Source organism: Apostichopus japonicus, chromosome 12 (assembly GCF_037975245.1).
Source record: "Apostichopus japonicus isolate 1M-3 chromosome 12, ASM3797524v1, whole genome shotgun sequence".
Classification (NCBI taxonomy): domain Eukaryota; kingdom Metazoa; phylum Echinodermata; class Holothuroidea; order Aspidochirotida; family Stichopodidae; genus Apostichopus; species Apostichopus japonicus.
This window is the reverse complement of record NC_092572.1, coordinates 8,669,509-8,681,679: the sequence shown is the minus strand read 5'-3', so window position 1 is coordinate 8,681,679 and position 12,171 is coordinate 8,669,509. Positions and strand designations below refer to the sequence as shown.

Below are 12,171 nucleotides of genomic sequence, written 5' to 3'. Positions count from 1 at the left end.
ATGCTGGAATTTATTATGACTTCACGAAAAAAATTGTGCACCCAGCAAATTTTCTATTATTGCGAAATGGATTCAGCAAACTTGGCTATCTCAGGTAATTTGTTAGAAGCCGTCATCAAACCAGAAATGAAAACTATATTTAAAAATGAAAAAAAAAACACGAGTGGTTTCCTTGCACGGGTACCATTGAACATAAGCAGTACGACAAACACACAACCGGTTTATTTATATTCGAGTGGTCAGGTGACGGTATCGTAGCCCTCAATAGTAAATGTTACTAATGTTTTGGTTCTGACAAAGAAAGAAGTAAGTTGTAAGGGTGTTTATATAAATGCAGTCAATCTATCGAAGGATCAATCTCATGATGTTATTCAAAACAAATCACGGATAGAAGCTAAAAACATGGCCTTTAGGTTATGTGATAACCAAATACAAACTTCTATGCAACAACAAACTGACCTGTCATATTTATACATTAAACGTAAAGTGTTAAGTGATGGTGTATCTACCGAACCTTTTATAAAGCATCTTTATTGTTGTCGTCATATATATATTGTGATGCGTAATGAACAAAAAGCATAAGAAAACAAAATGTCGTTGTAGTATATGTGTATGTGTATACTTTCCGCGCTACGTCATCATCGGTCACCGATGAAGGTTATAAAAACTTCAATGTCATTTTCTCCTCGTCACTTGATATTATGGATCCGCGACTGAAACACCCCTTCACTTACAGGCGCGTATCCAGGATTTTCTAACCCGGGGGGCGCGAATTACTATCTAAGCGGAGCGCCACCGGTTGACGCGGAGCGTACAAGAAAGTTTTTGGTTTTGATACCCCCCAGATCACCGGAAATGGCACTTCTCGGGCTTGAAAATGAGCAACCAGATGTACACTTTTGCCTGAGAGCCAAGTATTTCCCAAAAGTTTTTTTTCTTTCATCCATAACCTTTTTGAAGATTGTCACCAGTCACACATCATGTTCGACCTGATTGCATGTCCTATGGATCATTGCTTTTGTAGGTGATTCTACGTCACGGCCCACAATATCCGAAAGCCCCACTTTTGAAGGTTTTAAGCCCATTATTTGTTGAGGATTTGAAAATTCACATTTCTCGTGAATAAAATCACTTGAAAACATACCCATAATGTTGCAGAAAATTCAATCTATGGATAACCAATATAGAAAAACCTCCTTGAACCCCTAACAGACAGGTCAAAATTGCACGAGTAGAGGAAAGTATGATGAATAATGTTGGTGAGGAAATTTTGGAAAATTCCGACACAGTTAATTAATTGGTGTAGAAATATTGCAACCTCTTATAATGGCTATTAGAAAACTTGGTTGAAGGAAGAGAAAAATAGCAGATATTTCCGATATCAGGTATATCGAAACCGAACACTACACACATAGGCGTAGGTCCCGTAGGAGGCGGGGGCTGCAGCCCCCCCCCCCCCCGCAACCCAATTTGTTCCAATTTTTTCGGACACCTACTGAAAGAAAAATAAATAGCAATGAATAGCTTAAAAATGATCTCCGTGGTAATTAAAATAAAGTTGTAAGCTTGGCCGACATTACTACTGTAAAAGAGAGTTTTGACATAAATGGATCTGTATGCTTTTTCTCCATCTACATAAGATATTTGGTTGTTTACATTAGCATTTGGCGGTATACTGTGCAACTTTGACGGACCGTGCGGTACACGATGCCATGCAATATATTGACCGATGTTTGCTTATATGATATTGGCATCGATATGTTGAATGCGCGAAAATTTTGGCTTTTTTCTTCGGGCAAGTCATTACAGCCCCCAAATCCAATTGGGCTCCTACGCCTTTGACTACACACATAGACAGTTTTTGAGGCTGTTCATCGTGGAAAATGCATTTCAATGCTCACTGATATGATGTTATATCTGCTCTTTGCTTTACAAATTCGAACAGGCGTGTAGCGAGTAATTGCCTGTAGGCAAACTATCTAAGCGAAGCGCCACCATGAGTTGGCGCGAAGCGTACAAGAAAAATTTTGGCCGAAAATGCCTCCCAGATCGCTGGAAATGACACTTCCCAGGCCTTGTAAGTTGCATCTAAGCATTGTCTATTTTGAAATTACTAGCGATGTCATAAAGAAAATTTGCTCGGGGGGGGGGCGGTCGCCCCCTTCCCGAAATGTTCCCCGACGACTCGGTCGAGTTCAAGACCAGCCACAGTTGGTTCCATATAGCACAATTCTACAATTGTTTAAGGCGTCCATACACACACACGCGTTATGATAGACCGTATATAGTATTTATATAGATACATTAGTGAGAGAGGAAAAATGGAAACGTCAAAAATGGAGTTGTCGATGTAAGGGGTAGGGTGAGGCGCACACCCCTTCCGTAATCCTTGATCTGTCACTGGCTACCTGTGTATATAATAGGGATCAGCGCTTTAACTATGACTGTTCCTCTTTCTCTTCCCGAGGTCTTGGCTATCTTCTACTCCCTCCTTTCTCCTTTTTCCCTCTTTTTTTCTTTTTCTTTTCCCTTCCTTCCTCTCCTCCTTTTCTTTTTTTCCCCCTCCTTTTCCCTTTTTTCTTCTCTTTTTTTCTCTCCTCTTTTCCTTACCCGGGGGGCGCGCCCCAAACGCCCCCCCTGGATACGCACCTGACTTATGTCATAGCCGGACCGATCAAGGGTGAAGAAAGAGGTATTTCTAACGGCTTTGTTGACTCATGCTCAGGAACTGATTCAAAGTCCCCCAGAAGTCATTTTGTGGTTTTATACGGGGGATATCAGCCCCTCTACGATCAATTTTCTGAAACCTCGGGAAGTGCTGTTCAATTAATAGAGGGCGTACTTCATTCTTTTGACGAGCAGCTAGACATGTCTCAAAGAAATCTCATTAAACTTGACGATTTGATGAACGTCCGTGATCCTGGTCAGCCAAAACATGTTTTTAACAAGGTCGAGAAAGTAGAACCATTAATCTCAATTCGTATTATCCCATCTTATTCAAAAATCCCATAGACGCCTCCCAAATTTTCCTATATCCTGCCCGACAAATGTTCCCCGAGAAACCGATATATTTATATTTATATATTAATATTTATAGAGACGGGAACGAGTACACCTTACGGATAACACTTCATCGACCTCAAAAGTACCACTCCAGAGAAACTTTCGTTAAGAGCGCAAATATTTCCCGGAGAAGTTCAATACGCTTACACGTGAAGAAATAGATATAGAGTGGTATCCCTTGGCTTTCCCTTCATTCTATCAACATGCGACGGCGAGGTAAACATCGGTAGTATTTGCACGTGTTAGCAGAAGCTTCTCTGAAACAAATGCAAGCTACCATACAGGGTGCCTCCACAGATTTGATCACCCGTCTCTGTTAAGGCGCTGTTTAGTACGATGAAAGCAAACGTCCGGCTGAACAGACAGCAGCAAAAAAAGAAGGGTTGAGCAGACACCAATGCCAGTTGCGCGATTTAGCAAACACACGTACGTCAATCCTGGTCCATAAAGAAAAGTCTCTTTTACAAAGAGGTGGTTCCATCTTGGCAGCTCTCTTACCGCCACTCATCATCGGGGTTCCTTGGTAGCGTTTTATTCGGCGGAGGATGGTGAACATGGATCACACCGAAACGTTCGTGTTAGTATCTCCGGAAGACTCGTATCAGAACCATTGGAGAGACCAAAAAAAATGCAAGAACTTGAATGGCATCTATCCACCGTGTCGAGACATTCACACCTCTATGACGCAACTAGAATGTAACTCTATGCCGATGCATTTAGTGCAAGGCTACATGATTTATGATACGGGAAGCAAGCGAACTGCCAAAGGTGCGACTAAAACAAGAAGTTCAATCTGAAACTTCCCCCGACGATAATTACACATCACCAAGACGAGACAAGATGTCATTGGAAGCATCATCCCCAAAGCATTGAAAAGTAAGGCGACGCAATCCCTTCTTCGAAAGATAGCTTCCATAGTCAGCATGTTCTCGATTGGATCGACAAGGGAATAACCGCATCGTCAAAGGATCTCACATCGTAGACTTGGTCAATGACATCATGCGAAAACGAAAAGCGGCAACTCTCGTCGGAATGGGCGGTTCTTTGAATGCTTGTCCAGATTTCAACATGCCCCGTCGGGACTGATCGGTAACCCCGACCGTTGGAGAGAGAGATGAATCGTTGGATGGAAGGAGGGGATGATAAATCGCGAGTACGAGGGCAACCAGCTCCCGAGGATGTCGCTGACTTTGAAGATAAAGATGAACAGGATGAACAGGAAGCTTATCACTTGCCTCCCAAACGAACAATCCTCATCTCGATCTCCGCGTCCTAACCGAACGACACCGCATGCACAAAGTCGAAGAATGAAATACCTTGGGAAATTGGAGAAAAAAAGTAAAAATTTTAACAAGTATGAATGAACTCTTTTTTTGTCTTCAAATTCTACTCATTTTAAATCCCCGAAAATCAAATTCAAGCAACGAGGATTATTGTGTTTACAGTCTGGGCTACAAGTAATTAATCTTCTTTAATTTTCGTGATTACCCCACATTATTATATCAGCGAAGAAAACATTGAAATGATTAATTATTTTCTTCTTTGACCAATTTGCATATGTTTTTAGAAAAAATGTCACACTTCAATTAAGCACATTTTGTTTACAAAGTGTTTGATATAATTCACGAGAACGTTCTCCTTTGGAATATTAAATAATATTAAACGACTTTATAAACAATAAAACAAATCTTCCTATAATTCAGACATCAACCTGCGAGACTTTTCCTATAGCGTAATAAATATGACAGTAACACTTCGTTGAGATTATCAATCATGAATTTCTTTGTGAGGGGGGGGGGGGGGGGTTGACATACTGAGTAAGATTGATACCTGTTATGTACCATAGGGAGCTGAACCAGTTTCCGTCTGATTGATATGAAATAATCACTTACTAATTATTTCGGCTGATCTAGTAAGGCTGCCATGGAAGGTGATTACTGTGATTTGTGCACCAAATTGTTAATTATGAAAAATTGAAATACACTTCCATTTCAATATATATATATATATATATATATATATATATATATATATATATATATATATATATAGGATTTTTAGGATTTTTTTCACTGTACTAGATTTTCCCGCTCGTCGCCTTCAAAATATATATATTTACCAAAGCTTTATCGGACGTTATTGGATGCGTCGATCATGACGTCATACACTTTGATTCCGAGATTACTGATTGCCATCTTCATCTTCATTTCTCTCTATATCAATTTTATAAAATGAACATGTCTGTACATGACCCAGTATGATCTCTGTTAACATCATTTAACCTAATACCTCATTTATTTGGTTTCTTATGATTTCTTGACTTTATTTCTTCCCTGTTTTCTCGTTTGGCGAACACCTGATGTATTGCAAAAGTACATGATCCCTTTTGTTGAAGTTACATAAAACATACCTTATATTATAAATATAAAAATTTCTTCTGAGCATTGCCCTATATGATAATCTGAGGCCTCGAAGGGTCTTGTACTTTCATATTTATCTCTCTTCAACCCACCACCCCCCCCCCCCCCGACATTTTCTCTTCTTCTTCATCCTTTTCTTTTATCATGATTTAAAGAGCTTCATCCCCTCACCATCTGATTCTGTAACGACTATCCTATAAGCAACCATTTCCCAATGATCTAACAGTAATAAGGATACCAAGTAATTTGACAGCTGGCCCCTGGGCGCACACCGTTATTAACATGCCCTTTTGGCCGCTAATTGAATTACTTCAGCCATTCTAGCAGACACGAGATGTACACAAATACTCTTTTTTCTTTTTTTTTCTCTCTCTCCTCTAAATTCAGGGAAATGCGAAAATATAGAATAGATATAGCAATTTTCTAAACGGCTAGTTTTCTGGAAAATTATTAATTAAGTACCAAGTCTGTGGAATTCCGTTTTAGAACAGGTGTAAGCCTCTTTCTTCCACAGAATTCATCTTAAGTAGACACACGGGAAGATGTGGTATAAAGTAAACCTCATCTACACGCAACATGAGGATATGAGGGCAGCCTGCATATATGTGTTTCTTCGGGAATAACCAAAATGGCGTTGTTAGTGCACTTCGACAGAGTAAAAAACTAAGGAAGCAGTTAAATGTTTTAAGGGTTGGTCATGCTATGAGGTAAACTTCTGTTGCATGTTAGTTGACCCGCAGTATGGTGTGATATCGGTACACTGTAATGTATGCTATCATTAAAGAAAAGGTGATTATTAACTATTAATATCGACTTTGAGTAAAACAAGAATTTACAGAAAAATAATCCAAGGAGAAAGAAAAACTTCGAATGACAATGCAGATGTTTTCCTGAATTATATAAATAATTGAAAGAATGTCAAAAGCTTTTCCAATTAATTTGTTCCATGTATGAGGTTGAAAACTGATAAGAGTCTGTTCCTCACTAATGAATATTCATATCTGTGAGGGAAAACTAAAGATGAGACAATGTTTTATATTGAGAGCAATACTTTGTAGATTTGATATGACCAACAAAAAAGAAGAGGTTGTTTTCACCAATATGAAGGGCGAGAAGCAAAAAACTTAATTATTTAATCCGATATTAACATTTCGTTGCCCAAAGAATATTTTCGAATAGTATAAAATCACATATCAAACACAATATGAAGAAAAAGAAATTCCCAATTTTCAACTTTTCTGTTTATGTGATATGAAAATTTACTTGTAATGTGATTTTAATTATGTAATTTCATCATTTAAATATTGCTTAAGGTGAACCACAGCGCAATCTTTCTTTATCAAATTCTGAAGTCTTGCGACATATCTGATCAAGAGAAATAATCGCGAAAAAAAGTTCCTTATTGAGATATTAAGACAAGTTGCCATTAACCTCGAGAACAGATTCTTGAAAGCATATGTGGACCATGCATTCATTAAGTTGTGAAAGATATTTAACGTATATGTCCTTGAACCAAATTTAATATAAAATCTTTGGAACCTCAAGTGTTAATGTCACGAACGTATAAAAGGTCACCCGATACCCGAGAACACAGTTACTACTGTTAATCTTAAAGTTTTGTACCAACGTAAAAACTGCATCGTGCTATAAATCAGTAGCATGTGCTTTTAGGATTACAGTAAGAACTTAGGATTACGTATAATCCCCAACAAATCCAGTTTGATGTATTTCGTGGGATACATATCCTCAGTTCTAAATGTAAACCTAATAGCACATGTTACCGAATTATCATATTTACCAGCACGATCCAGTTTTTTTCTGTGGTACAACACTTTAAGAGTTACAGTATAGTTACTGTAATCTCTGTGTGAATCGGTTGGAAAGGTTTAACTTCATGTATATAGATGCGGGAAGGAATACGATTGAAGCTACCCAGTAAGAAACACATACACATACACATACACACAACACATACACGCACAGACACACCATCGGGTAATACGATACAGCATATGAACCCAGTATATAAAAAACAAAAATAATTAAAGTAAACATAACAATGAAAAGAAAATATTAAGTACAATTCATGACGAATAAAACAGTTTTAATTAACCAGGTGATGTAAAAAAAAACGAAGAACGAGTTATAATTCGCTTCGAGAGAGAAAAAAATCTACCTTGTCATTTATGAAATCCATCTGATTTCGCAACTAAACACCTCCATGGGTCGTTGGATATATTTATATATATATATATATATATATATATATATATATATATATATATATATATATATATATATATATATATATATATATATATATATATATATATATTTATATATATATAAATATATATATATATATGTATATATATATATATGTATATATATATATATATATATATATATATATATATATAGATGTAAATAATAATGTACACTCGTACAAAGTTTGCGCTATTACTCGAGTTTCATGCTTCTTCGCAATCGTCAGATAGCTAATGATCAGGTTGTCTGTCTGTAGCGTGGTGCTGTTATTTTTTCCGCTTTTTTCTGTGTCGACACTTTGACAAAAGCTCAGTTCTTTTGTTCAGCAGATTTTGGTTTCTAAGCCGAAGTATTTCCACCTTCTCCTCAATGCAGAGATTACATTGATCCGATGTACGCATTTGTGTATTAGATTCTCGGATTATTTTCCACATGATTTTTCACCTGGAATTAGTGCCATCTATCATATATATATATATATATATATATATATATATATATATATATATATATATACACACACACACTGGATTACAAGATCAGCATAGCATGAATTGTCACGGGGAAGCATATAGTTAATTGCTTATCAACAGAAAATTAAGAATATGTTTTTTTCTTGGAAAGCGTTGGATTAACAACCATGAATAATATCACTTAAAAGCATCGGGTGATGCAAAGAGGACTTATTTCTCAGTGGAAATAATCATTAAAATCATCAAAATTGAAAAAAAAAAAACATTAAAATTCTGTGGATTTCTTGAAATAGCCTAACTTTTTTACATCATCGTTTTTTTTTTTCATTGTTCTTATTGCAAGGGCGTAGGAACCGGGGGGCTGAGGGGGCGCCAGCCCGCCAGTGAAAAATATGGGGGGCGGAAGTATCATTCCGCCCCCCCCCCCGCTCCGCAAGTCAGAAAACCCCTTTTTCATTTCCAAATGAGAAAAAAAATCTCATTTGGAGCACCAAATTGCATTTAAGGCCAGGTGAAAATGCAAAATTCTTTGCAAAATGGAGTGGGAGTTGGAGTGTGCTATATTGCACAAAATTGCATCTGAGGCCACCTGGAAATGCAAAAAAAATCCAACCCCTCCCCAGGCCGGCCATCAGTCTTCAGCCCCCCCCCCCACTCAAAAGTACCTTCCTACGTCACTGTCTTATTGAATATAGTAAACCATCCTTTTGCAGAGACCCCCCCCACTCCCTCCCATCTCCCTCCCTCCTACTCAAGAGAAGCTGATTTATTTTTGAGCTTCAAATTTCTTACATCTGTTTCATTCATATACATCTTTGCGATTTATGATAATTGTTTATCATAATTATCTGTTATTTTCAGAATGACTCTACTGGCGGCCCAGCGCTTGAATCCCGCTACATAACGTCTCTCTATTTCACTCTAACAACGTTAACAACTGTAGGTTTCGGTAATGTTGCAGCGAATACTGATGCTGAAAAAATATTCTCAATAATCATCATGTTACTGGGATGTAAGTATGCCTATATTTCTCTCACTTTTAGTGTAATGTAGCTATTCCTCTCTCCCCTCTCCCCTCTCCCCTCTCCCCTCTCCCCTCTCCCCTCTCCCCTCTCCCCTCTCCCCTCTCCCATTTCCTCTCTCCCAACTCCCCTCTCACTTTGTCACTTAATTTTATGTTGTTTTATTGGGGAATAAGAAATTCAGTTTCTTTCCATGGTGTAACAGGATAGGGTCGGACTGATTTTAACTTTGAACCTTAGAAATTGTTTGGATTCAAGAAGTAACTGATGCCGTATTGTAGTCTACCGATACTACTCGTTACTGGGACACTTGACATCGCACTGCAAGCTAGAAAAACAACGTCGAACGGGACAAACAGAGACTGGCTCAAATCATTGACTTATCTAGGCAACTGGGTCATTTTATCCCTTACAGATTCACAAGATCTAAAACAATTTGTTGCTCTATTTTAAATGAGCTTTGGGGCTCTGTCCCCGCCACAACGTGGATAATAAACCTTATAGCAATAATGTTAGTTACATGCACCCCACGCCGTTGGGATTGCTCTCTTCCGCGTGATTGGCAACACGGTTAACTTCGACATAGTACTTTCGAGAATCAATATAGAGTAATATGAAGCAACACACGGAGTTGAAGTTAGCTTGCTGGCACATCACCACACCATTGCAATCGCTCGAGAATGTAATTTGACAGCTGGGAAAACCGCTTCCCTAGCTCAAGATAAAATTCTCAGAGGGGATGAAAACTTTCCATCATGATTAGAGATCTAATTTCTGAAGCTATTTTTGTTTTTGACACACAAGGAAAATGTCATTTGATTTACCCGTGTTCCATTTATATTTTCCCTTTTATAATGTGTTTCCTTTTGCGTTTTCTTCTTGTTTTCTTACTATCCTTCCGTCTGTTTTGTTTTTTGGAAAGGGGGGGGGGGTAGTTTCTAGGCATCGAACGTTACACATTTGGCACATTTGGCACATTTGGGTTTTTCTTTTCTAGTTTATACTGTAAAAAGTGGGTCACGTAATACCTTTCAGGTTCAACTTCGATAGGTGCACGACTTGAAGAGGAATAGGCATTGTCCAAAATTGTGTGTGATTTTATCTGGAATCAAATTCACTGTCAATTCCGTCGGTCGTGCATCCGGACTTTTTTCGTGACCCGAGGTCAATTCGAAACTGAGTGAAACACGAGCATTGAGAAGGCCTACTTGCATACCCACTTATTTTAGCGTTAAGCTTCGTAACTCTGCCTACATGTAGCGAATCGGTAACTATATTAACTGTTAGATAACATATACGCTTTCTGAATGCATAAAGATGTGAGCATGATGTTGTACGCAATTCGCGCTAGATCTAGGAGTTTTGCACCCAAAAGGAGTGGGGGGGGGGGGGCTCCAATACCACCAGATACACACAGAGAATACAGTAACTAGGCCTACTATAAATCTTAACAGTTTAATACTACAGTAAAAACTGGATCGTGCTATAAATCGGTGGTTATTAGATTGCATAAATCCAGTAAATTATGTTCATATTTGTCTCTATTCTATCTATAGTCAAACTGTAAAATGCCATTTCTTTTTCTCTCCTTGACTCCATTTTCTTACAGCTTTGATGTTCGCTATCATTTTCGGTAACATGACAGCTATTATTGATCGCTTATACGAAGGGATGTCCCGTTATCATCAACAAATGAATTTAGTTAAGGAGTTTGTTAAGTTCCATAACGTTCCTATACCGTTAGGGGTGAGATTACAAGAGTATTTCAAGCACGCTTGGGTCAACATGAATGGTAACGACATCGAAGAAGTCTCCGAGGTAAGAAATTGATAATAAAAAATAAAAAATTGTGGCTTTTTACCAGCTACGGTATTATAAATATATTTTTTCGTCTATGATAAAGAAAAAATATAAACTAATATTATAATATACCCCAGAAAAAAACAAACATTTGACGTTATGCAAAGGCTACATTCTGTAAGTAATGTACAAAATGATCACAGAGATTAAAGAACTCATACCAGTTTGTGGATTGCCGATCACATAACAAGAACTGCATATTTGCAGTATTTAGTATGCAGAAAATGCAGTCTACTCATATTTTTTGCAAGAGTTTAGCTTTGTAAGAAATGCTAAATCTTTGGAATTCTACTTTCAGGTTAGAATTGACCTTAAAGTTTGATATTAATACACTTTCCTTATAGAATTATGATAACTCAACCGAAACATGCTCTATAATTTGGACAACAAAGACTGTTTTTTTCTTTTCTTTTTTAATTCTTCACCATCGGCTATGTACACTGTGTTGTGGGTATTGACTGTAGCTGTATGTATTGCCTGTACACTAGTGTCTAATTACCGACGGTAGCAAGCTGTGTGTGTATTTTCTGGGATCGATGGTGTGTGTCTAACACTTATGTTACACCTTATTGGAAACTAGGTCAGATTACCGGCATTAGACGTTTCTTTGTGCGCGAGTCTTCATTCCCATTAAGAGACATATTCCTCATCTATCCTTCCATCCATCCATCCATCCATATATATCTATATAGGCCAATATATATATATATATATAATAAAAAAATAATTATATATATATATATATATATATATATATATATATATAGGCCAAAATATATATATATATAATAAAAAAATAATTATATATATATATATATATATATATATATATATATATTTATATGTATATATATATATATATATATATATATATATATATATATATGTGCTTTCGTAACCACATTTTCCATTCTCCATTCAAAACTTGAAGTAACATTCAACAATAAAGTACATGTCACTTACATTGCATGCAAGGATAGTTTCTTAAAACAACTTTCACTTTACAATTAGCCTCAACTGTATAGCATACGGCAGTTTCATATATCACCGAAATATCAAATCCAC

At 37.2% G+C, this 12,171-nt stretch overlaps 1 protein-coding gene and 1 long non-coding RNA gene across 5 annotated transcripts in view; both read left to right on the top strand.

Moving 5' to 3' along the window:
* The window catches only part of LOC139976918 (uncharacterized), a 472,282-nt gene that overhangs the window by 336,047 nt on the left and 124,064 nt on the right, over positions 1-12,171 (top strand). The window lies entirely within an intron of this gene.
* Positions 1-12,171, top strand: part of LOC139976914 (potassium voltage-gated channel unc-103-like) — a 180,024-nt gene that overhangs the window by 157,281 nt on the left and 10,572 nt on the right. For all 4 annotated transcript variants that reach the window (XM_071985801.1, XM_071985802.1, XM_071985800.1 and 1 more), the window contains 2 exons: positions 9,086-9,236; positions 10,856-11,064. In XM_071985801.1, the coding sequence (XP_071841902.1) occupies positions 9,086-9,236; positions 10,856-11,064 (360 nt within the window). The remainder of the gene's footprint in view (positions 1-9,085; positions 9,237-10,855; positions 11,065-12,171) is intronic.